This window comes from Coniosporium apollinis (genome assembly GCF_000281105.1).
Source record: "Coniosporium apollinis CBS 100218 chromosome Unknown supercont1.30, whole genome shotgun sequence".
In the NCBI taxonomy this organism is placed as follows: Eukaryota; Fungi; Ascomycota; class Dothideomycetes; genus Coniosporium; species Coniosporium apollinis.
In genome coordinates, this window is record NW_006913292.1 from 4,146 (window position 1) to 29,212 (window position 25,067).

General features: G+C 53.2%; 5 protein-coding genes across 5 annotated transcripts; 2 read left to right on the forward strand and 3 right to left on the reverse strand.

The window, feature by feature from the left end:
- Window positions 1-4,092: 4,092 nt before the first annotated feature.
- On the reverse strand, window positions 4,093-6,939 carry W97_06199 (uncharacterized protein; the record flags this gene model as incomplete). Its single annotated transcript, XM_007783924.1, has 3 exons — window positions 4,093-4,594; window positions 4,655-5,742; window positions 5,794-6,939. Coding segments are annotated over 3 exons (2,736 nt in total), but the record flags the coding sequence as incomplete, so codon positions are not given.
- An 846-nt stretch (window positions 6,940-7,785) lies between these two features.
- Window positions 7,786-11,337, reverse strand: W97_06200 (uncharacterized protein; the record flags this gene model as incomplete). The annotated part of the gene is made up of 3 exons (XM_007783925.1): window positions 7,786-7,914; window positions 7,969-10,788; window positions 10,900-11,337. The coding sequence occupies 3 exons, from the start codon at window positions 11,335-11,337 to the stop codon at window positions 7,786-7,788; spliced, it is 3,387 nt and encodes a 1,128-aa protein (XP_007782115.1).
- A 1,910-nt stretch (window positions 11,338-13,247) lies between these two features.
- On the forward strand, window positions 13,248-16,454 carry W97_06201 (uncharacterized protein; the record flags this gene model as incomplete). Its single annotated transcript, XM_007783926.1, has 10 exons — window positions 13,248-13,436; window positions 13,502-13,524; window positions 13,587-13,776; window positions 13,825-14,095; window positions 14,178-14,343; window positions 14,396-14,957; window positions 15,022-15,303; window positions 15,353-15,578; window positions 15,688-15,881; window positions 15,936-16,454. 10 exons carry the CDS (start codon window positions 13,248-13,250, stop codon window positions 16,452-16,454), a joined length of 2,622 nt encoding a protein of 873 aa, XP_007782116.1.
- Window positions 16,455-19,064: 2,610 nt separating this feature from the next.
- Window positions 19,065-21,992, forward strand: W97_06202 (uncharacterized protein; the record flags this gene model as incomplete). Its single annotated transcript, XM_007783927.1, has 1 exon — window positions 19,065-21,992. One exon carries the CDS (start codon window positions 19,065-19,067, stop codon window positions 21,990-21,992), a length of 2,928 nt encoding a protein of 975 aa, XP_007782117.1.
- Window positions 21,993-24,126: 2,134 nt separating this feature from the next.
- W97_06203 (uncharacterized protein) lies at window positions 24,127-24,508 on the reverse strand (the record flags this gene model as incomplete). The annotated part of the gene is made up of 3 exons (XM_007783928.1): window positions 24,127-24,275; window positions 24,316-24,340; window positions 24,392-24,508. The coding sequence occupies 3 exons, from the start codon at window positions 24,506-24,508 to the stop codon at window positions 24,127-24,129; spliced, it is 291 nt and encodes a 96-aa protein (XP_007782118.1).
- Window positions 24,509-25,067: the final 559 nt, after the last annotated feature.

The following is a 25,067-nucleotide window of genomic DNA, read 5'->3' on the forward strand; positions in this document are numbered from 1 at the left end:
ATAGAGTGGTTGATAGAAACGTGATGTTAGTGATTTTCGTAGTGAAAATTCTTCCCTACCCGACTACGTCGAGCAGGGAGAAACTGTTCCTACGAACCTCAAAATCCAAAGTTTAATTAGTTATTGCGCTCACTTACTAGGAAATTGTTTCTTAATAATTTATTCTAACTAGCTAGCTTGTGCTTAGTATCTCGAATCTCATATCTAGAAATCAATACAGCCGCTTGATAGTAGATAATATTGATAGATTGATATTAGTGGACCGCAATATAGGCGTTCCACGAATTAGCGCTTCTCTAGCTTAGAAGCTAAGCGTTTTTATAAGCGCGCCCTACTAAAATCCATCTAGGCCGTAAGTCTAACTTTATTGTTATTCTAAATATCTTAAACTCTTGAAATTGAAGCCGAAAAGCTCTATATAAACTACTTAATATAGGTAAACGTAAAGGCACTAAAAAGACACCCTTTACGCCTCCTAAATCCAAAAAATCAAGGGTAAGAGAGCTACTACCTACTCTACTATCTGATCTACCACCTACTTTACCATCTACTCCGCTAGCTTCTAATCTAATAGACTAAATACTACTAGCGGAAGTCTAGCAATATATTATAGTGTATTAGTAAGCTAGTAATAAGCCGCTAGAGGGTTATAGTGCTACTATTATTTAGTATTAGCTGTTCGCGCGTTTCGTGATTTAAGATAATAAGAATAGTATACTATAGAGCGCTCTAGATATTAAGGTTAAAGAGGTAATTAATAAGAGCTTTACTAGTAGTAGTTAGCAACTAGTCTAATTATTATAGCGCTTCCGCTCTAGATACTTGCTAGTACCGCTAGCTACTACTAATATTATTAAATATAATATTAGCTAGATAGTTAAGCTTAAAAGCCGTAAGGTTATTAAAGATACTAAGTAAAACGTTAAGGTAGATCTAACTTACTACTAGTACTATTACCTATATAATAAAAGAACGAGACTTCTAGCTACTAAGACTATTAATAAGATACTTAAAGAGGTAGCTTGTTTAGCTAAGGTTTATACTAAAGCTAAGGGTATAAAGAATATTATCCTTACTATTAATCTTATCTAACTAAACTAGATATGTGTTAATAGAATACTTAAAGCTTTTAGCTAGAAGTTTATGGATAAGACGCTCCGTGTTAATATCTTATAGGAGTTTAATAAGTAGATGCCGCTAGCTACTAAACATCTAGGAGAATCTACTAATATAATGAATTAGCTAGAGTAAGAGTTAAACTGTAAAGATACTACTAGTAAGGTTAAATACTACCGATATATCTATTAAGCCGTTTAATGTAACTATAGTAGCTGCAATAACTAGAATAAATAGTGCTACTAGCTATCTAATAGCAAGTATATAAAGCTAACCTCTCCGGATCTAAAAGTATAAATAGAAGCCTTACTTTAAAAGGTTACTAGTATTACTAAGTTCATACTACTAGCGGCGGTATTAGACCAGCTCTATCTTACTAAGTATAGATCTTATAGTAGATAACTAAATTATTAGCTATTTAAACTGTCTCTACCATCTTTATATCTATATATACCTATAATACTGCTACCACTACTGCCGCTATAGGCGCGGACGCTCTCTATAAATAGTACTACTTTAGAGAATCCGCTACTATCTTTACTATTATAAGTCGATTTAATTCTAAAGTAGGACACGCAACTCCAAGCCTATGTTAACTAGATAAAGTAGAAGGTAGACAATAAGAGTTAGTGTACTAGATTTAAAGCTATCTATACTACTACTATAGAGAATTATCTTCAGCTTAATTATATAAGAAAGAAACAGCTAGACTAGTTTAGAGTATATAAAATTAAAAATAGAATTACTAGAGTAGTTAAGGAGGATATAAAGGTATAGCGTAATAAGGTTAAGCGTAAGGAGTTTATAGCTTAAAATAGTATATAGGTAGAGTAGGTTTTAGAGCTAGTTTTAGATTTAACTTCTATCTTTTATATATATATCTATTAGCTTTAGAATCTCTATTAGCCCTATAAAAACTTAGTGTAGAAACTACTAAAATAAGCCACCTTAATAGAGAACGCAAAGTCTTTATATTTAACCTTAGTCATTGCTAATATCTACTATTAAATACTTAAAATAGGCGCGCGCGTGCCTATAATCTAAGTCTACCTACTCCACATACTAATAGGGGTATCTCTTAAATAAATAGTCGCTCTTATTTATCTCTTTAGTCTAAAGACGCTAATACTACGTGATAAACGCTTTAAGCTCCGTAAAAAAACTCCTCTATAGAATTCAAATTAGGTAAGTATAGTGGTAGAAAGATAAGCTTAATACTATACTACTTAAATAACTCTAAGATAGACTCTGAATAATAAAAGGACGCGTTATCTATTACTATAACTAAGTTTTTACCTAGATACTATCTTTAAGATAGTAGTAAGTGGTGCTCTATCTATAAATTAAATCCAGCCGCATCTATTATTCCTTTAAAGACTATAGTATCTAGAATACCTTCTATTATATACGCCAGTAATATCTAAAAGCGTTTACCGCGTGTTAAATGCTTATAGTAGGTTAGCATCTAATTTTAAGGTGACTAGCTTGTCTTTTAAAATCCTATCCGCTTATCTATACTAGACTTATTAATAAAGACTAGCTGCAAGGCCTTAAACTATAATATAAGATAGAGGTAGTATATATAAAGCTGCATATTGCGTCCTTTAGCTATCTTACGAGCCTAATTTATCTTAAATCTAAGCTAACTTAACTACTAGATAAACTCACAGCCTTTCTACTCTAACTAGCCTCCTATAGGTATTTAGATAGTATCTATTATAATATAATCTTACGGAACTCATTCTAAATAAACTAGTACATCTCATCTAGACATAGCTCCAGCTTTCTAATAAGATAGTAGAGTAGTATCTTAACCTCCTTTTAGTTTAATAATCTTAGTAAACCTAGTACTATAATAAGAAGAGCCTAGCTAATAATTCTTATATTATATTAAATACGCTTAATAGTAGATTTACTAACTTAAACAGCATAGGCAATATAATAGTAGGGGTAGCTAGTAGCAAGAAGCTTAATAATAAGGTTGCAATTACAGTTTAAGATATTTAGAGCTATCTTTAATAGTTACCACTAATTTTAAGAGCTTAGATAGATAATACTACTAAGTTTAGAGCTTTAAGATAATATTTAGGACGACAATAAGGTTGACGAGGTTGGGCTCACGGCCTAGGTGAGTTTTGGTGGGGCGCGCTTATAAAAACGCTCAGCTCCCAAGCCAGAGAAGCGCCGATCCGTGGAACGCCTGTATCCCGCAGCCCCGCTGCCTGTGAGAGACTGACAGGCTTGCATTACCTAAGCCAGGCATTTGTACTTCACCCTTTCAAATGACCCTTATCGACTTCCGGACACACTCTGACTTGGGGAAGTCTGTTACTTCCCACTTCTTTATACGAAGGTCGATGTGCGGATTGATGTACTCTTATGCAGAGACCAAGATTACTTCTAACGCACTTTCGCAGCTAAATAGCTGACACAGCTACAGCCTCACGCCGAGCCGGGCGGCGGGCCTTGCTGACATGGATGGCTTAGGTAGGTAGTCGGAAAGGGTAATGGCCTTCAGCCGCGAGCTAAGTCATGTCAGATCAGTTGTTGGTGCATCGACACTCAATGAGGTCGTATGTGGAAAAGGAGATGGAGTTCTGGCAATCAAACGGGACACCGATCCTGCTGACTGCAGATTTCCGCCTCCAAGGCTGACTCCAAGGTTGCCAACCCAGACCAAACCAGTAAAACTTCTGCCTGACAAGCAGACAACCGGATCGAAATCGGAAGCATGATAAGTGGTAGAGGAGTAGCAAGGAGAATTGGTTCACCTCCGGCTAATGCAATATCGTCTCGTCTACACCAACTGTCCGACCGCGCATCTACCGCGTCTCATTCGTCATCATCAATAGTACGAGCGCCATGCAGAGAGATTCAGAAAGTGATATCCAGGACCGTCCCCATACCAAACGCCCAAACCCGACAACCCAAGAAATTCGTAACAACACCGCCTCATAACCACCCTCCTGCACTAACCCCATTCTCCGCCCCCTTCCCAAGGTCCAGCGCCAATCTGGGCAACTCCATCCTCGGCGCCTCAAGCTGTGGCGGCTTCTCCTTCATCGGACTCTTTACCGGGCTGCTCTTTCGTGGACTCCCTTGCCCTTCCCTCACGCCGCATCTCACATCCCCAACATCCCACCCGTCGTCCACGGCAGCCGCAACCCACGTCTTGAGACCCTCATGCACGTGTGCGTAGAACTTCTCCTTGCACGTGCGGAGTGTCGCACCCATGGTCTTCTCCCAGCCAGAGGCGCGGAGTTCGGCACGGAAGGCGTTGCGCTCTGCAGCTGTGGGCAGGCAGGCGAGCAGGCCGTTAAGTAGGTCCAGATGTGAGGAGAGATAGTGTGTGCTGTCCCACTCGACGCCGCCGACGTAGGGTGCGGTGGGGATTGGGGGGCGGGGTTTGGGAAAGTGAGTCGCGAGGTAGGCGGACGAAGACAGGGGCCGTGGGGGCGGCTGAGTAGCGTTAAAGGATCTGGGAGGGGGCGTTATGGGTCTGTTGTCAGGAGTAGCCTGGGCGGGAGACGAGGGTGACGGTGCGGCGGTGCTGCTGGAGGAAGTAGGTAGAGGGATGACGTTGAGGTGGTGCAGGAAGATCCAGAAGACCTCCTTTGTGACGTTGCTGACTTCGCGGCTCCAGACGCGGTACGGGCGGGGAGTTTGCATCTCGAGGACGAAGGCGACGGGCTTGCGGTCTTCGGTTGGCTGCGGATCGCGGAGGTAGGAGAGGATGGTCTGAACGCGTTGGGATAGCAGCTCGGAGTGCGAGACCGCAGCGTTGAGGTGCGCGAAGAGGAGATCGATGATGAGTTTGCGCGTCGTAAACTCGCTGGGTCCTTTGTGCTCGTCGTCGAAGAGCATAGCCAGGAGCGCTGGGAAAAGCGTCGCTTCGATCTCGCAGAGCTTTTCGAGTGCGATATCTGTGGTGCAGAGACCTTTGAGGCAGAGTAGGGCTTCGTGCAGGAGTGCGTCCTCGTGCTCCTCGCGCCATTCGACCTGCATGATCCGGTGCAGCAGCGACACGATCTCGGTCATGCCGCCTTGCCGGATGAAGGAGTCGACCCAGGCGACGGTCTCGTTGCGGAGGAGCAGCCGCAGCTTATGCAGCTTCCCGACTTCGACGATTTGTGGCTGCTGCACTTTTCGGAGGTAGGACACAAAATCTTCTGGCACGGCAGGTTTAGGTGTTCTGCTGAAGAACCCCTTGCTTTGAGCAACGGCAGGTGCTGCGAGAGAGGTCGAAGAAGGCGCTCTGGGAACCTCGATCAACTTGGAGGATCTCTTCTCAGCCTTCCGCGCATCAGACTCCTGTTCGTCCGTTGGAGACGAACCTTCTTTGCTGAAGGTGAACGTCTTGCTGCGCGGCCGGCTGCGCTTTTGCGTGTTGGCGGAGTTCGAGCCGTCTGAGAGGATTCGTGTATTTTCCTCCCCATCTGATGGCTTTCTAGACTGCGTCTGGCCCGGGTCTTTCTTCACAGACTCACCCCACAGCGGGGAGCCCGAACTCAAGTCTTTGGCTGACGAGGAGGGTGGAAGCTGGTTCTGCTTGACCAAGTCGGCTTTGACACGCAGTGTCAGAGCGCGCATGGACGGCCGCATATGGTCTGGGATGTTTCGTGAGTCCTGTCGCAATCATTAGCACTGAATCCATAACTCTGGAGCTAGACCACCCACAAGCATGGCTTCAAAATCGGCATTGATCTTCTGTTCGTCCAGAACAGCCGTCTCAGCCTCCTTCGCCTTACCGTTCAGCACCGCAACCGCAGCCATCACGCGGTTTCCCCTCTTCGCAACGGTAACGCCCTCTTTTGGCTGCTCGCTGCTCGCCTTCCGCTTCTCAGAATTGCTGCGTCGGAGTAGCGCCATTCCTAGCGTATCCATCCTACTGCGCTCTCCGCTGGGCTGTCTTGGCTCCGCTGCTGTTTCACCCTTGTGCGCCGAGGTAGGTGTCCGCTCGTTGCTCAATTTCCTCGATACCGTTTCCATGAAGGATGTCCTGGAGCCAGTGCTGGGCAGATATGCTGACTTGGGGCGCGGCGCACGCTTCTGCAGCGATGGTAGCTCGCGCACACCAAAATTCCTTTGCTTTGAGGGCGAGTAGTCCTGGGGCGTATACAGCGCTATCTCCTCGCCGACATGGCGCAGGTCAAGATCATTGAGCGGGACGCAGGTCGTGGTCGTCACCTCATCGAACCGCTGAGACGAGAACTTCGCCCATATGGGAGTGTGCATTGCGATGGCCGCGGAGCTGGGTGGTGTGGTGTTTTCCTTGTCTTTAGGCGGATGAGGTGTCTCGTCACTCCCCTTGGACGACTTGGATGACTTTGCGGACCTGGCGAATGCGGCTGAAAGGCTTGTGGATGACTTGTTCTTCTTCAGCTTTTTCTGCTCCTCCTTCTCTCGCCGACGAGCCTCCTTCCGCTCCCGGGCTTCGTCGTCCGCCTCTTTCTCCTTGCCCAGGGAGCGCAGCGATACCGTGCTCAGCGTCTTCTTGTGCAGGCTCTTGGGCCTGTCCCTTTTTGCTTCTTTCGGCTTTGCGTCCGTGGGACCGTTGGCCGGAAGGTTCTGGGCTTCGCCTAGGACTCGATGACCTGCAGCAGGGTGATCAGATGGCAGCAATGGCATGCCTTTCATAAGCGGATTGTATGGTCTGGTATTCTCATGCGAGATCGGCGTCGCTATAGATGTATGTTCTGTTGGTGTGCGCTTGTGATTCTTGGAGACCATGATGGACTTCAAGACGGTAGCTGATTTGCTTCGTTTGTGTCCAGGGCGCTGCTCTGCGGCAGAGGAGCCGGTTGCTACCGCCGAGGAGTTCATGGGGGATGCTGCAGGAGTAGCGTTTGTTGATGTAGGACTGGTGGAGACGCAGCGCTTTCGCTCCCTTGAGCGGCTTCTAAGACCCGAACGCAAGGGCGAGCTGTAGAGCAGGAAGAATCGGAGGGATGCACCGCTATCACTGCAACGATCTTGATGCTCTCAATTAGAAGGCATACGGTAAGGATGTCTGCTAATGGCTGCCGTGCTCGTCATGCTCTGTGATACTCGGACGTCTCGCGGATGTTGACACTGGTAAATCCGGTTGCCAACGGCCGGGCAAGCTTGGCGGCAACGGCGCTGCGGCCTGTGGTCCTGAAACGCCGACATGCCGACGCAAGCCCACAGCAGCAATTCCTCCCCTCCAGCTAGGTAGCAATACAACGGCATAACGACCCTGGTCCGACAAACTGTCAGCAACAACAAATGCAAGAAGCCAAGGAGCAAGTACTCTTCAAAGCGAACGCTGTGCATGTGATACATAGCATTACTTCGAGCAGCGCCCTCATATTGGTATCTCCTATGAACATACGAACACCAAATCAATCCATCGGCCTAAGCAATGAAGCAAGCAAGCAAGCCAACAGCGCCGTATGATGCAGCAAGGGACTCTGCTCCGAAGGCTAGAGTCCGAGCACATGAACACGCAAATGTCATTTATCAGCAAACAGAACACAGCCACCAAGAAGCAAGCGAACGAAACATGAAGCCGCTAGAGCTAGCATTCACCAAAACCAGAAACCTGTAACGATGCTGAGTGACGGCGATGCCACTGAACCATGCGGGGCGAATCCCAACCTGCGAAAGCGGATGCCAAAACGCATGCATGCCGGGTATATAGCGAGTCGTTCAAGCAGCTTCCACTTCGTTCACTTCCGAGTCCAGTTCCTCAACCTCGCAACCTTTGGAGTCAACCACAATCCTCCGGCCGCGATTCTCAGCAGGCACACCGTCACGTGACGCGCCGAAATCCAGGATCTGCGATAACCGTCAGCTGTTGCTTTCTTTTCTGTCCGCACGCGATTCATTTACCTCAATGTACGTCAGGGCGTCCCGCTGCACCGCCGCAACACATCTCCGCTCGTTGAACTTGACCTGCCAGACCCCGCTCAGATCCGTCAGTAGATCCTTGACACATTCCCCTGTCTTGATGTTCCACATCTTGAGCGTGCGGTCTGAGCCAGAGATGACCTTCTGGCCATCATGCTGGAAGCACGTGATCGCACCCGTATGCGCCATCAGCGTGCTCTTGCACTGCCCGTTCTCCGGATCCCAGACCCGCAGCGTCGAGTCCGCGGCCGCTGAGACCAGGCGTTCGTGGCTTAGGTCTAGGAGGCCAACGAGGGAAGTATGGCCCTCGAGGGTGTAGAGGCAAGCGCCGGTGTCGAGGGACCAGACCTTGACGAAGTTGTCCATTGAGCCGCTGATGCAGCGGTTGCGAGCATGGTCCAGTACCACGCTGTATACCTTCTGGGCATGGCCCTGGAGGCGGTACGTCGTTTCTCCAGTGGAGATCTTCCAGACGCGGACGGTGCAGTCGTAGCTGCCGCTGACGAGGGTGTCACCGTGTGCGGCGATTGCTCGAACAGAGTGATTATGGCCGGTAAGTGCTCGGATGAAGTACGGGTTGTCGTAGTCGTTTGCAGGAGGGCCGGTCTGGTAGATCGAGCGGTCGTTGAGACCGGGCAGCTTCCATACTCTTAAGCTGGAATCGCGCGATCCGGTAATGACAAGGGGCTCCTTAGGCATAGTAATCGGCTTTCCATCAGGCGTCTCGCCGATTTTGGTAGGCTTGAGGATGACCAAACATCGGACAGTAGAAGTGTGTCCTTGGAAAACCTGCGTGCACTTGCCAGTCTCAATGTTCCACACCCTCACAGATCGGTCTGTGGAACCGGAGACCAAGGTATCGCCCTCATACTGCAGAGCCCACACACCACCTTCATGCCCTTCCAAGTGTTTGCGAAGGGCACCGGTTTTGGTGTCGTAAACGTTGATGTTAGTGTCATCGCTGCCCGTAAGTATCTTGTCCATGTCGAACTGCAGGCAAGTTACTACATGCCTCTGATGTGCTCGGAAGGCTATGTGGTGAGGTTTCGAGTTTTCCTTCATCCAGCCCTGGCGGATCAAATGGTGTCTGTGATACAGCGATTTGTAAAGGTGCAAGCTCTTTAGGCTTGGTAATCCGACATCTGGATTGGGCACAGCGACTGCAGCGGCACTCGCATGCGCGATTGGCCCTTGTGAGGAATCTAACGATGAGAACCAGCGCGGCGCTTCGGTCCTATTAATAGATGGCGCTTTCCTCCGTTGTTTCTTGTTGGAGCTGAACTTGGCGGCCGCTTTCCTCTTAGGTCTTCCGGAGGACGGATTTATGAAGAAATCGGCTTCGGTTCCGGCGCTACTGCCAGCATGTACCAACGCGGTGGGCGAACTCTCTGGAATATCAAACCTGCTACTGACGGAGGAGCTAAGATCCCGCTCCCAGGAGTCTGGCTCGTGCGGATACTGCCATCCCCAGCCCTCCCTCACGGCACGCTCAAGTTCCCCGTCTGGCAGTTGGTATCCATCTTCTTCCAACAAATCCTTCCATGCTGTCTCGTCAGAGTTGATAACATGCCTCCACTTCTTCGATACCTGCGCCGCTCGGCACATGCTCTTTAGGTCGAGATAACCGACAATGTTGAGACTGAGCTCGAGCGGGAGTAAGCCGAGGAAATCGCACTTCAGCGCCGGGTTGACGACGTCAGCGACAAAGTGTAACGTCGATTTGGCACACCGTCGGAGAAACTGATACATCACGTAAGTCTTGAGCTCGTCCGGCATGACATCAAATGAGTCCAGCATGTTCGGTATATCCATTTGCGTTGGCGTTGGTAGCTGCGGGTTAGAAAGGTCCTCCTCCGTTGGCCTCGGAATCGCGATCTTGCTACCTGCTTGGGAGGCGGCGTGCGGGTGGAAGTTCCTGAGATTCCTAGTGATGAGATGCCTATGCGAGATGTCCAAACTCGACACATCGTTCGGGTCCTCATCCTCGCTATCAGCAACCACCGGGACAGAAAGTTGGGCGAGCTGTGCAGCAGCCGTGGTCGGCGACAAACTAGGGCTCGGTAAGCTGGCGTCTGCTGCAGAAGTGGTATCAAGCGGGCTGGGGCGTGCAGACTGCAGTGTCTCGCTGTCCCGCTCAAAGGCAAGGATGGGTTCCAGGTCGGATTCGACAATCGGTGGCGTAGCAGAGATACCCGGGAGGTAGCTGTCCATAAGGTGGTCTAGGGCTGGGGCGTCACTAGTCAAGCTGTGACTCCCAAAGAATCCGGCGGAAGTCGAGGGGTGCGACCTCTGGTTTCGTCCGTCGCTATTTTGAGTAACAAGCTGTGCAGCGGGCAACTCCAAGCTTCCGTTCCGCGAGCTTCTGCTTTGACTCAAGGGCGACTTCGCGTTGGTTTTCCTTGGCGCTCCCCTCATCCTCGGAATTTTTAGCTGCCCAGAGCTCCCGGTGTCGGTATCTGGAGTTGCAGGAATGGTTTCGTCCAGGATTTCCGAAATGTTGTATGATGGTAGACGGCTTGACCGACCGCTCTCTGTTCCTGACGCCCTCCGGGTATATGCTGCTGGCCGTGGTTTTTTACTTCGCCGTTGCATGCTCGCTATCTCTGCAGCTTCCGTAATGGAGACCGGCGAAGAGTCACGTTTCCTCGGCACGGTCGTGCGTGTCTGTGGGTTCGCAGCCGGCACATCTGAAGGCAGCTGCGGCTTGGAGAGATGACTTGGGGTCTCGAAATGCGTCTCCGAGTTCCGCGTGCTGCGGAGCATCCCATTCGAAGCTTGTAAAGCAGAGTAACTGTGACGAACCTAAACAGTCCCCTGGTTAGCGTAGATCCCCAAATTGACCTGGCCTTCACACGTTGTTCCTCGAGTCTCATGGCCCACGGCCCATAGCGGTTCAGAAACCGTTCTGCGTACCTCTCGGAGAGTTTGCTCGGCATTATCGGCTTCGTGAAGCCAGGTAGGCCTGCCTCCCATCTCAAAGCGAAAACGCTTGAGCTGCTGCGGCGTCGGAGACGAAGCCAACGGGTATAGTTTCGGGTCTCGGTCGCTCAGCCGGCGTGGCGCGTTGAGGAACATCGGGGGAAACGTGGTTGTTGTAGTCGTGGTCGTCGTGACGACGGTGGTCTGCGTTGCTGGTGCGTAGGATAGCTGAGCGAGTGTGGAGTACGGTTGTAATGTGTTCGACTGCAGGCCCGGCATAGGTTCGTAGCCATGTCCGCTCGTATCGTGGTTCGATGTCGTCCTGTGCGTGGGCTTGGCGGTTGGCGAGTCTGCGACTGAGAGGGTAGTAGAGGTGAAGGATGGATAGCTCTCCCGCTCTGACTGCGGACTCAGGCCGGCAGAGGTTGACATGGTATTGGCGGACCTCGAAGAGGATTACGGGTTGAGTGCTTCGAGCACGAGGATGGCACGGTACCAGCGCGTGCTGCTCGGGGTGGTTTGCTGAGCGGGATTCACGCAGATTTGTGAGAGCTGTCCTGGTGCCAAGGGCGGGTTCGTCCGAGTGGTTACAAGCGTAGCAGCTTGATGTGTCGAGCTAACGAAGGACGGTGCATAGCTCCCAAAGCGGGTCTCGTTGGCCACGGCTGGGGTGATTAGGAAGGCATGGCGGCCGAAGAGACTGGACGGACTGAACGGGCTGTACTTCTCGGGTAACGAGGTAGAGCGGGAATAATGGTGCACGCAGCAAAGAAACGCGAAGAGTGGGGATTTCGAGGACGTGGAGGGAAGAGAAATGCAGTGGACCGCCCGGCGGAAGGTGAGAGTGTGAGAGGTGAGAGGGGCTGGAAGGTGTGGCTCGGCCTCTCATCGGGCGAGGAAAGTCGTTTCGTCGTTTCTCAGCTTTCTCCCTGACCTTCCAACGTTGCCTCCCACCTCAACGTCTTCATTCCCCACACACACGTAACCTCTCCAAACCCTCCAGCCAAACCTCAGCCAAAGATCAGCCAAGTCACACGCTCTATACGGTGCAGATCAGACGTATGCTTGTGTTGAGATAATCATCGCATTACGCGCTCGAGGGCGTCACGTTCTCAGAACAGCACTCCTCTGCAACCTCCATCGTGTAAGGATGGCGCCAACGAGGCTATGTATAGGTGCCGAAGGGCAATCGGAATATGTTCTGTCCTATCCTGCTAAGATATCCATGCTGAGAAGTGGCCGTCTCGGGCTCTATTGGTGCAGCTAAGTTGTAGACACGAAACGAGGAAGCTTCGTCGGACATGGCCATGGAACAAAGGCCTGTTATGCCTTTACCATAGAACTCTTTCCGGAAGGCAGCTTTTGTACAGAGCGCTTAAAGCAAACGGGCCCTCCACCAAAGCGGGTTCTGAGTTCTCATCTTGGCTGACCATACCAACACGTTCACTGCTCTGCTGAAGGCTCCCTCAGTCTTCGACACCGCTGCAACCAGGACCTAGTAGGTGAAACGCGGGATTTTCTTCTTGTCTCTTATGAGGTTTCAAACTTCCTCTTGTCTTGCAGCTTCAGCGGTATCAAGATGGACGTTGGATGCGTTGCGTTTTACTTGTCTCTTGATATACTGGACAATACGACATGGACAAGAACCGCATCAAAAGCCAGAGAGCTGTCAGAGGAAGCCTGTTACTCGTCTTCGGCGACCGCTGGTTCCTCTCAAAAACCCTTCACAAATCCTACCGTGGTGACACGACAGCGTACGCAATGAATGGATTGTCCGTTGTTAGCCAGTATGGAGGTTCGGCATGCTTAGCCTCTCAGACGCCTGCTGGCCCTCGTAGAATTGCTCAGGCAGGTAAATTACGGATTCAGCCGCCTGCTACCTTGAAGACCTTCTCAGCCGTGAACCAGCCCGGGTAAGTGTTTGTTGGCGAAGTACGTCAGCATCGGCTCGATGCTGGTTATGGATTCTACGCGGCAATGGATGCATAGTGGGTACTGCCCTGTATAGAAGGGACTTTGTTCAGGACTTCGAGACTTCGTCTCTCCGGGAAACTCCCGGGATCTATAGCGGTCATGCCGGCTAGAGTGAGCTTGTGGATACTCTGTATTGCCTTCAGGTGACAGGTGATAAAGAACACAACTTCATCGTTCAAACCAAGCGTTGACTCGACGCCATGTCCGAGTGATGCAGTCAACAAGATAATGTCTTGGTGTTGTCACGTGACCATCTCTCCTTTGCCGCTGCGTCCAACCTCATCCCATGAGCTTTTCCTCCAACCGTGGCCGCAAACCACATCAGAATTCAGTCTATACTTCACTGTCGCCTTCCAGCACCTTCGGCCATGGCTCGTGGACGGTCTCAGGCCACAAAGGTTCGCCCGAAGCCTGGCTCTTCAACCACCACGGCAGTAAAGGCGAAGCCGTCGCACGCCGTCACCGAAGAGCCTGCCCAAGCTCTCCAAACGGCGTCAGCCCAGCTCATCGAGCAGAAGCAGAGCACAGAGGTTGTGCAAACACTGCTGCACGGTTCCGTGAGTCCCGGCTCACGGTCCGCCATGACTTGAGCGGCGTTGACTGATCCTTCTCTGCCCGCTAGCTCAGTTGCCTGTCGTATCTCCGGTACGTCTCGCATCACGTCCACGTCCGGCTTTCCCTTTCCTCTAGCCGCTAACCGTGCGAAGGAACCTCTTCCCGGAGAAATGTTTCGACGACCTCGTCTACGAGACGAGCAACACTCACTTGCCCTATGAAGATTACACCACAGGCCGCCGCTTGAGTCCTCCCAAAAAGGACAAACAGCTCACCCGTACGACGATGAAAGTCCTTCAGAAAGGCCGTAGCGAGGCAGTGGACAAGTTCCTCGCATGGCTGGTGGGTGAATCGAGTCCGCCGGCAAAGCTTCAGCTGACAACCAGTTAGGAAGACGGTGCTTTTGACGCGCTGAAGCGCAACGTTCTCCGCGCCATTCAGCTCAATATCTTTGAACAGGTCGATAAGCCAAACGATGTTGTGGAAACCTACACCTTTACGTTCGACTACGTCAAATCTGCAGACAAATTCATCACACTTGCCAGCTTAGAGATGCAAGGGCCACGCGAACAATCTGTCACAGTTTTCAGCGCAAGCCATGCACTGCAGATGTTCATCCGCCGAGTCATCGCACTGTGTGGCACACTTCCGGACCTTCCTGGTTAGTTGGTCCTTGTACTGTCAATAACTATATCGGGTATCCTGTGGGAGCCGAACTGCTTACTGTCTTCCGCGTTTTCCAGAGCGGAGATATCTTACCATGCACCTCTTCTACACCGACGATTGCGATCCCGAGTACGAGCCACCCGGCTTTGAAGCGAGCCAGAACACCCAGATACGTTTCCCTGACAATGGTGCGTGGCAAAAGACAACACAAAGCTGTGGTACAATGGACGCCGGCTTCCACACGTAAGATCCCATGCTCGAAATACTCTTCGACCTACCCGACTGACGAATGTAGTGCAAGTCTTAAGGTATCACACCTTCAATACACGCAGGACGTCCTGAACGGCGAGGGCACTCCTCCATCGGAGATACCAAGCGGACTGCCGTACATGGCTGCGGCTTTCCGAGAAGATGACATAGAGATAGTGCGGCTAGCGGAAACTACAAATGACAGGCCTCTCGTTCCACAGTCTGACACTGCGGGCGGGCAATCAATGGACGCGCAGGCTTCACAGGGCATCTCTACAGCAGATACTACCATGCCTGCGGAGCAGCTGTCTCGGATCCTATTACGCTCAGGCGAAAAGGCTACTAATGGGCATTCCATGATTACAGGAGATGCAGAAGAGAGTCGCGACCGTGACGCTGGCAACCCAATGGACCTTGACGCTGTTCCTGAGGAGACTCAAGACGTCACGGCTGTGCAACATGACGTTCCCATTGGAAAGATATCAGACAACCAGCTCGAAACACAGCTGTTGGATGTTCCCGCCGAGACAGCGTTGGCTAGCGGCTCGCAGCAAACAACTCAAGTACTGGATGAAGACTGGCAGGCGAAGGATTTCTTTCAAAAAATCGTGAGTGTCGCACTATCTTTCTAGCGCCCGTCACCCTTCTTGACATGACTAAATGCACCTACAGCTGGAACCCTCAATGCCAAGTCAAACCGAGAGCCTCGAGGAGACACAACCTGCTGAGTATAGTGGCAATCCCCGGCAGCAGTTTCGTGAAATTGCTGAGCAGATGTCGATGCTTCAGCTTTCGCAGAGGAAGATTGAAGAGCTGGACAGCCGCAAACTGCAGTTATCAACTGCGGCTCGAGGGAGAACTCGGAGCACTAGAAGTATCACGAACCCCACCGACGACCATCAGGGAGATATTGTAGACTGCCAGTGCGGGTGGAATGAGGAAGAAGACGACATGGTGAGATAAGCAGATGTACACGCACCGGTAGCTCGTACTAATAGAGTAGGTGAACTGCGGTTTCTGCAACACTTGGCAACATCTGCACTGCTACGGCTACTTGGGCTCTGACGATCCGAGAGTGCCCGATATACATGCTTGCTACAGGTGCCTCTTGCAGGAGAAGGAAGCGCCGCTGCTCCGAGAACTGCAAGACCTCGCCCTCCTGAGAAAGGGTGTTCACATCATTCAGGTCGACGGGTACTTTAATGACCGGAAACTCTCCGAGGCACTCCGTAAGTACTCGACCTAGCTTCGGGCCTGTGTACAGCATTCTGCGTTGAGTCAGAGCACACAGACAGCGCTTACCTTCCTGATCATCGGCTAACTCTACATATCCAACAGACTGTGATCTTCAGACGGCTTCCCGAGTTTTGAGACATCTACAGAAGGCAGGCTACATAATTCCACATCCTGGCTACACGAAGAAGAGCTACAAGTCCACTGGGAAGCCAACTCATCACCTCGTCTCCGCGGGACCAGATTTCTCCCGCATGATGAAGGAGTACTTCGATCCTCGGACGAAGATAGCACACCACGTAAGAGCCAACTCAGCAACATCCTGGATTACTTTATGCTGACCACGGGGACAGTTCGAACTGCCGCAGGACGAATTTCCTATGACCGCGCAGACGACCCAGTTCCCGGCGCCTCTTGCCGACTTGAAGCCAGCACAGACCCCTATCGAGGCCGTGGAGGTTGAACAGCACGCACAGCTCAACACTGATGAAACTCAAGACGACGTCCCCGATTTCCAATCTAGCCCCAGCGCCGCCGCAGCTCTCCGCTCCAAATCAGCTCGCCAGCAAACACCGTGGGCTGCCAATCAGAAGACCTCCGAAGCAGCACCGTCGAAGGTCAGCGGGTGGACCAGCACACACCGGCTCCTTTCTCGCCAGGCATCGGACGGCAAGGCACTGCAAGAGCGCAACGCCGACGTGCCGTCACCGGTCTGGACGCCTAAGAAGAGGGTTCGGGATGATAAAGGGATGCAGGACGAGGAACCTTTCGCGCCCGTGTCGGCGAGAACGCGGAAGAGGCTCAAGAGCAGCATGACGCAGGGGATTGTCGATATCGGATACGTGGCTTCGCCGTCGCCGATGCCTTTGTAGGGCTGGGAGATGTGTTGAACGTCTTTGAGCTGCTTGATACGAGCTCGCTGCGCTGGGAGCTACTATATCTCATAGTTTCGGTGCTCAACTTTGCATAGAGGGAATGATCTGCTGGCGATATGGCTACGGATTTAGGGGGATCTTGCATGTCGCTTATCCGGTTTTAACACGGTGTGTGCCCGATCTAGCCATCATGCACGTAGCTCGTTATATTGCATGTACCTCGACATAGCACAGTAGTAGAAAGTCACCAAAGAACTATCACTGCCAATCTCATCCATGGCATGCGCTCCCCCGCCGCCCCTGCATCTCGGCGCAACGTGGCACAGCAGCGAGCGAGCAGCGGAATATCGTTTCTGCTTTCTGCCAGTTATACCTTGTATCGCACCGAAGGCGGGAGCTAGCGTTTCCGCACTGCATGTCAATGCGTCCCACGGCTCGGCGATGCGATGGCGATGCATCGTCGGGTTAGCTGAAACATACGGGTTGTGTCAGACGGGACTAGCGGGATTGGGAAGGTGGGCCGGGATGAAGGGATATGGGGATGCGGGTTGCGGGTTGCGAGGTGCGGGATCGAGGCTCTGGGAGAGATGGGGATCGCAGAGGTAGTGTTGAGGAAGCCGCGGGTTGGAGACGGGGTGGTTAGGCTTGGATTGGGGAGGGGTTGAATATCACGTGTCAACCGAAAGGGGAGGCCGGTAATCCAGTATATGGTCAGCCTCTCCCACCGTCCATAGATGAATTAATGAAGCTCTTAGCCATACATTCTAACAGGGGTTTGCTGACATGCGAATATCTGGCGCGACTCGCGATAAGTCAGAAAGAGGCTGTGCAGCGAATGCGCGCGGAACGAACCGTTCTCTGTTTCGCGTGTTGAAACCCGGAAAGCGCAGAGAGTCGAGTTGTAGGCGAAGCCTGGTATTTTTGCTGGTCTGACATTCTGTTGACGAATGGTTCAATCTTTCTTCTCTTGACTCGTCTGCGAGATTGTCCGGCTGACAGGACACGTGACCGGCTTCCTGTGTTGGACAGCTACGTTCTGCTCACCTGCACATGCGAGGGACTCGAGAATAGGAGTTTACGGCGGGAGCTATCACGGTTGAAACGCACGGGCCATGGTGGTGGTGTTTTGGAGGCTTGCGCCGGACTGCTGCACAAGCATTGCTGTTCCGTGGTTGGATGATTTGACATGTCCTTGCGCCATCCCAGTTGATTCTATTCTCATATCTGTGCAGCACTCCAGCATGTAGGCTGAGTTATCTCAGAGCGATGCAACCGTGCCGTTTTCCCTCGCACTCACGTCTCCAGTGAGAATGTATGCTGCTCCTCACTCTGAAGGAGCCCCTGCGGCTTACTCGTCCAGAAGTCTTGGCCGCCGCCGTTTTGCCTAGCGCAAGCACGCTTCAACTTTTGGCTGCTCGTGCAGCTGTCAGTCATGTCCGTAAAGGGGGCACGGCAGAATGGCAGGGCACACAGGCAGAGCACAAGCAGAGCACAGGCATCGGCAAGGCTAACGAGACGGACTGCGTGTCACCACTTGGCGATGCTGTCCGTCCGGCTGTCCGTCCGGCTGTCCGTCCGGCCTCTGCCGCTGGGAAATGTACAAGGGTCACCCCCGAACGGGCTGACCGCCCTCCCTGCCTTCCGCCCTGGAGCGAGCCATCCGGAAACGGCGTTGAGTCAGATAAATCCTGCTATTGGTTGCGTGCGGCAAGGCGCGCAGCCAGCCCGCTAGCGGTAGCCCTGGTCCCTATCTTGAAGCCAAGCCGCGGATCATCCAAGCCACTCCATGGGACCTGCAGCAAAAAGCACGGCCGGGGCCTCCTGACAGGGGGTGGGAAGACCATCATCCATCATCCATCCCGCCATTGGCCGGTGCGGAGCCTTGTTCTCCTGCACGACAGAACGCCTCATCTCTCCCTCGTCGCTGACAACGTGACAACCTCGAATGTCGAGCGTGTCCAATGGCTGAGGCGTAGTTCCTCATCGACTTCCCGCGGCTGGGGGCCTTAACTGCTGACTCCGCGCCGTGCAGGCGTCATCTGCGCCGACTCATGTTGACAGCAGAGACATGCGTTCATCCCTCATCTCTAGCATCCTGCTAGCATGCTTTCGACATCGCTCCACTGCTACCCAATACACCTAGCGGCCCCCAACTTAACCCCCGAACTAGATGCCTAGCCTCCCTCCATTCCCCCCGGCGTGCATGGCAGAGTGTCCTCCTGGCTACTCGGCCCAATTGGTACCTAAAGACCTGCTGCCGGGCATCCATCCGACGAGCAATCGTGCAAGGTCCATGCCGCTTCAGCCAACACTGTCTTACGTTGCTGGCATCACCTGGAGGAGAAGCCCGGCCGAATATCAACCACGATCGTTGTGCTTGCACCGCATCCACGCCGCGCTGGAGCGTGTTGGGCATCCGCAGCATCGACTTGTAGGTATGCTTCTGAGGCATCGCTCCAGCAGGTGACGTCTCCCGTAACCTCGTATGCGGTTCTACATCCACTGACGCTCGTCGAGTAGCAATACGTTAGTTACCCCGGTCCGCTCATTGTCTTCACTCCAGCATACGGCGCATCTCGAGCAACACCACGGAGCTACTAGTCGAGAATGGGCCGCAGATCCAGGTTCTTCGCTACGGCAAGCCGCAAGGCCCATACCGAGAAGGATGCGGAAATAGAAACGCCAGATTCGAGCTGGAACGATGATAGCTACGCTCCATTTGGCGTGGTCCTTCAATCGAAGGCAGAGAGGCTGCTGGGAACCTCTGGTCTTCCGACGAGCCACTACCCAGGGAGCGCGTCGGCGCAGTGTTCGGCCTCCACGCCGAACCTCGAGACGAGTCCCAACTATACCAATATCACCCTATCGGAGGCGAGCGTCGAGTCGGACATAGAAATACCAGGCGCGAGAACGGTTGAGGGCATTGCAATACCACCACAATTCCGGACTCTCAATCCGAAACCTTCATCGAATGTTCTTGGGATGCACAACTATGACTCGCCGCGGTCTGGATCTATAAGCAGTCATACGAGCGGGCGTCTGCACCATCAAGGTTCTTCGTCTACCCTGCGGTCGTACTACGATCCTGCGAAGTCACCCCTCTCCATATCTCAGCAAACCTCGGCATCGGCGGTTCGCGATATGGCTCTTCGGAAAGGCCATCCATCCAAGCTTCGGGACACGATCGAGTACAATGGGTCTAGGGAGTCGCTCTCTCTGTCGAAAGTGGTGAACCGTGCTGCAGCAACGCCTCCGCAGAATAGTCGCGGCAACAAGCCGAGGAAAATAGACCTATCCAGCTTGTTCCCAAAGCCGAGACGGTTGGGCGCACAAGGAGGGGCCATGCTATCGCCAAACAAATTCGTGGACTCGCCGGACCGAGTGTCAGCAACATCTGAGTATTTCCCGGTCCAGAAGTTAGAGGCTCCGTCACGCCCGAATGTTCCATCAATTAAGAGCAATAGAAGCATTCAGGAGGAGCGCAGAGTACTTACGAAACCCAATCCCCACTCGCCGCAGCGCACAGTACAGCGGGAGATATACGACAACGCCAAGGTCAACATCAGGAGACCACCTCGAGGCATACAAAACTGGTTTGACGGATTGTTAGAAGAGGAGGATGAGGACAGTCTGGAAGAAGAAAAACTTCTGGAGGCTGGGCCGCCCGTCTCGCAATACACCTACAACCAAAATACCAGTTCCAGTTCACACCTGCAACGACAGCCTAGCCCGGAGAAGATGTTCAATTGCGATGGGGCGAGAGTCGATATACAAAACCGATATCTGAATCCGGTTTCTCACTTCAGCACGACCACTCAGCAGACTACACCACAATATCCACCGAACGAGCGCCGAGAGAGTCACAGCTCCTTGTACAGTCATGTGACGGGCACATCAGCCATAACCAGAGAAAGCAAACTCTCCAGCTCGAATCTCCAGACCGAAAGCATCCTCTCCTTCTCGTCCGAGGAAGAGGATGCCAATCATCGACTACAAAACTCCGCCTGTGGTAGTATCGCGATAACAGCCGACAACGATAGCAGGATCAACACTAGAAAACCCCGACCCGGCCGAGACAGCCCCCAGCCGTACGTTGGCCGAAAAAAGAAGCCCCCGGAAATCGATACGTCCCGCTACACCGCCACAACATACAGTGTCTTTCCGCCTTCCAGCGATACAGAACACTTCCCCCTTCCTCGCCACAGCCGCGGCATGCGACAGTCGCAGGCGCCCTCATCAATACTCGTCAGCAGTCCGTTGCAGTCGCCCACCTCCATGGGGACGATCAGCGCGATTGCCTCTCCCACTGAATCTCAGTTTGCACTTAGCGCCCGCAGTTCCCGCAGCGAACCTAGCGCTCTTCAGACGGAACAACATAAGCTCATGGCCGTGACCAAAGAAGAAGAGGCACTCCTCGAAATGCTGCGCCACAAGCGTACCGCAATGGCCAAGCACAACTTCACCCAGGGCTACAAAACCGCCCTCAAGCAGGGGAAGGTTGAAAAGCGGAAAAGCAGGCAACCACCTCCAGCGCCGATGGATTTCAGTGCGCTGCGCCCACCAGAGACCAGTGGGTATCTGGAAACGGTGATGCCTGGCCCCGACGGCCGCGTGAGTCCGGGCCTTCCGGGCGATGTGCTCGGCGCATTTCCCACTCCTGACGCGCTGAAGGAACGCGCGGCGAGTGTCGCGTCCAACTCCCCACTCTCCCCGCGATTCCATGTCACCACGACCACGGCCCTCCCCAACCGGCCCCGAAACTCTCAGCCCACGGGCCCTTTGTCATCTTGCAACCGCGACCCGCCATCCCACAGCTCAGACGCACCTTCACCACGCCCCTACTATCACCTCCCCGCCCGAACCACCGCCTTTGCGCCCCTCAGCGTCAGCATCCCCAGTCCGACACTTCCCCTCCATATGACCCTCCCGGTTCCACTCACCCCGCCCATCCTCGCTTTCCCTGCCGCGGCGCGCGGCGGCGACGGCGGCGCCAGCCCCAACCGCAGTCCCGTCCCGGGCCTTACGCCGAGCCGGGCTCGCCATCGACATCAGAGCTCTGCTGAGTCGGGAGCGCTGGGTGAGTACGGCGAGGAAGAGGAGGAGAGGGGTTATGGAGACGCGGGGGGTGGTGCACTGGGCCGCGGTGTTGCAATCAAGGTCGCAGGCTCGGTGGACGGCGGCAGCGATGTCGGCGGCGACGACGGGCCGGGAGAAGCAGGGGAGGCGGAGGAGGAGAGGGAGGAGGCAGGCTGGTGCCACGCCATCACCACCGACAATCATGCCGATCTTGCCGTTCCGCACCGCAAGGAAACTGAGCCACGCGAGGGCCGTGGCGGTTTGGCGGCCAGGAGGCGCACCGTTGGGTTTGGCGCTCCAAGACTGCGCGCTGAGGTCGGGGACCCAGGTTTAGCGATGACGACGACGCAGGCGGGATGTGTGAGGGATAGTGCTGGGAGCGTTGGCCAAGATATCCTTGAGGCATGGGGGAGTTTGGGCGGGTGGAGGGGAGATGTTGTTGGGAGGGCTGTTGGGTGAGGTTTAGGGTTTGAGGGATGAGGTTGAGACGAGGGGGACTCTTTGGGATGCCTCTGATAGGAAGATGGCACTGAGAACCTAAGCTGGGTGGCGGGAGCCGGAAGCAGGAACGTCGGACAACGGGCTTGGAATCTGACTTTTTGAGGGGCTTGGATATACCCGAAGTAAGGGAGATCACGAGAGCCATGATGCTACGAATCCGTTCCGGTTCTTCCGGGGCGTTTCTTTATTGGGTAATCCGAAAGGGAATGCTTCTGAGAGAGTCTATAGACTTTTCCTTTCTTACACTGCTTTGCCATGTACAACAGTTTGTCTCCGATATGCAAGATTTTTAAACGCCGCCTCCCATCAATCGGCCCCCGTCACAGCGCTGGTGTCGCTGCATTTCCATATACAGCTTCAAGGTGTTTTTCGCAGGGCCGCGAAGGCCGAGAGAACTCGTACAGGATTTCGGATGAGGGACTCGATAAGAAATATCGTCCGCTTCGTTCGTCTGACTACGTCCGTGACTGCGTTTTGAATGCTTCCCTTGTTGATATCGGTCATCTCTGTAGACTGGTTCGACACTCCCATAGCAGCTGGTCCAGGGATGCTTGTTCATGTGAATCCGAATGTGACACGGCGTCTGTACCCGCGTATGGAGTTCTGCCTGGGCGGGGCTGAAACTGAGAGTGCCGCTCCTCAGACGTGATTTGGGAGGCCAGAGCGGAGTTTCTTTCCAATCTTGTCTTGTTCGTCCGTTCACGCAGTCGCGGCGCCAGGCTCCTCACCGACAAGGCATCATTGGCGGCGATGAGGTCCACACTCGTGGCTTCACAGCACGGTGTCTGATTGGAGATGGGTTGCGCGACTGCCGAAACGGGCTGTCAGGTTTGCCGGCATATGTAGAGTGGCACGCGGCCTTCGATCTGATGTGGCTGGCGTTAGCCTCCGTGAGCGTGCCCTTGTAGGGTCTAGCTCGTTTGTCTCGCTCCATTCTGGATGCGACAGCGGGGACGGGCGGTGCGGTTCGTTCCTCCGCTTCTGCGTCCTGGGAAAAAGAAGAAATGTGACGTGTTGTAGATGGTAGCGCTACGGCGTGCGAGGCAAGTCCAGGCTAATGCTGCTGTTTCTGGCCGATGGCTCAGTGAAAAGTGTGCATCTCGACAGATCGGAAGGGCTCTGGATACACGATGAACCGGGCTGCTGGGAAGGAGTTGTGGCAGGCGTGTAGGATGCCCCGGATTCAAGGTCTGCTGTTCCAGCCGCTTACGACACTGTTCCCTTGCGCCAGATCTTGCAGCGGAGTTGACCCCGCGCCGCTGCAGATTGCGGGATGCTGGCGACGGACCTGCTGCCTGTCTGGCATTATTGCTTCTGTGGACGTCCGTAGCTCGGCCAATGACACTCCCCAGCGATGGCAACGTTGCGTTCTGCCAAAAGAGGAAAACGCTCTAGAGTGGCCGGCTACTGGATGCTGGTCGCCACTGGCTACTGACATCAGACCGCCCCTTTTCGCTTATCCCAGCTCTAAAAGGTAACGCGAATCCCGTGCTTCAGTCCGCCGCGGGCTGTCTAAGCGACAAGAGACATGTTTGTAACACCCGTGGTTGTGTGATTTGCTTTTGTGTGTCGTGACGATTGGACAGGCGGCGGTCGCAAAAAGTCGTCCGCTCGCCAGATCAGGCAGTGGCTGTACTGAGGCGGTAGATCCGGCAGGCATGGTGACACCGATGGCGCGAGCGTCCTCAGATGTCTGCGCAACATGTGCAGCGACAGACGGCAGGACCGGGCTGACGGTAGGCTTGTGAGACCCAGGGTTAGGATCGCTGGTATTGGCATTGGTACGGAGCATTCGCTAGGCGCTGGTTGGGGGGCTGGCGGGCTGGCGGGCTGGCTGATTTTGGTGCGTTGGTGTGCGTTGGTTGCCCGCTTGACAGCGCGATGGCACTATTGACGGTTGAGTGCGTCGGTCATGGCAGACCTGGCGACTCGTCGGGTATGTGATGGCGGGCACGCCAGGGTTGCCGGACGGATCTGCATGTGTACATGAATCCATCTGCATGACATTGCGTTAGTGGCATGCTGTGTAACGGAGGCTTGACTTCAGCTCCCAACCTCGATTCTCGCCCATGCAGTCGAGGGAGAAGGACGTCTACGCAACCATGACGCTCATCCAGACCTGGACGGGGTGCTTGATGAGCTTGAAGGCGATGAAGCGGCCGAAGCAGCGGCCTTCGTCCTGGTACTCGTGGGTTTTGAGGAGGTGTCGCGGCAGTCGCCTATACCGTCTCGTGTCAGCGTCTGAGAGTCTTGTGATGCTGATAGTGGTCCAAAAACATACCGCATTTTTCGTCCAAGCGGTACTCCTGCAACGGCCGTCAGCACCTGGTGGCGAAAGGAAGGGTTGAAGTACTTACGATTGCAACAACATTGGCCGGGCACCGCTTGTGCGTTTCTTGGTACTTGACACACCACGCTCTTACGGTGTAGCGCAGATGACCGCAGCTATATTCGACCTGAGTGTAATCGCACATCTTAAGGCTGCAAAAAGGCGCTAGAGTGAAGGCTCGGAGATGCTCGTAGCTGTTGGTTTTGGAAAGGTGGAATAGAAGTCATGCACTGAAGTGTTCAGCTGAAGATGGCGCGATGCAGTCCTCAAGTGGTCCTGAATCGTCCATTTGTAATCCTCCGATCTGCACGTGTTGGCTTGAAAAATGATCGCTCAGACTGTTCCTGACGCTCCATTTGGACGCAGCAGACGGGTCGGCCCATCGGGATCCAGACTGTCTCCGCTGCCACGGGAGTGACCCACGGTTGATGAAGATGGCCAATCCTTGAGTAACAGCGCCCTTGAGCAGACGGGTCAGGTCGTTTGAGTGGCAGAATTTTCATCCCAGATTGAGAATCTTCTCTTCTGGTGAGATCAGCCCAGTCATGGAGCACCGCTGCACAGCGTTGCATGCGCCGAGGGGCGGGCACGGCGTGGCCAATGGTCGTCATTGGTCCTACGTGAAGGCTTTGAGATGGCGAGGCGGAGACATGTCCCCGCCCTAGCGGCATCAACTTTTCGCGAGTGGTGGCTGATAAGCCGGG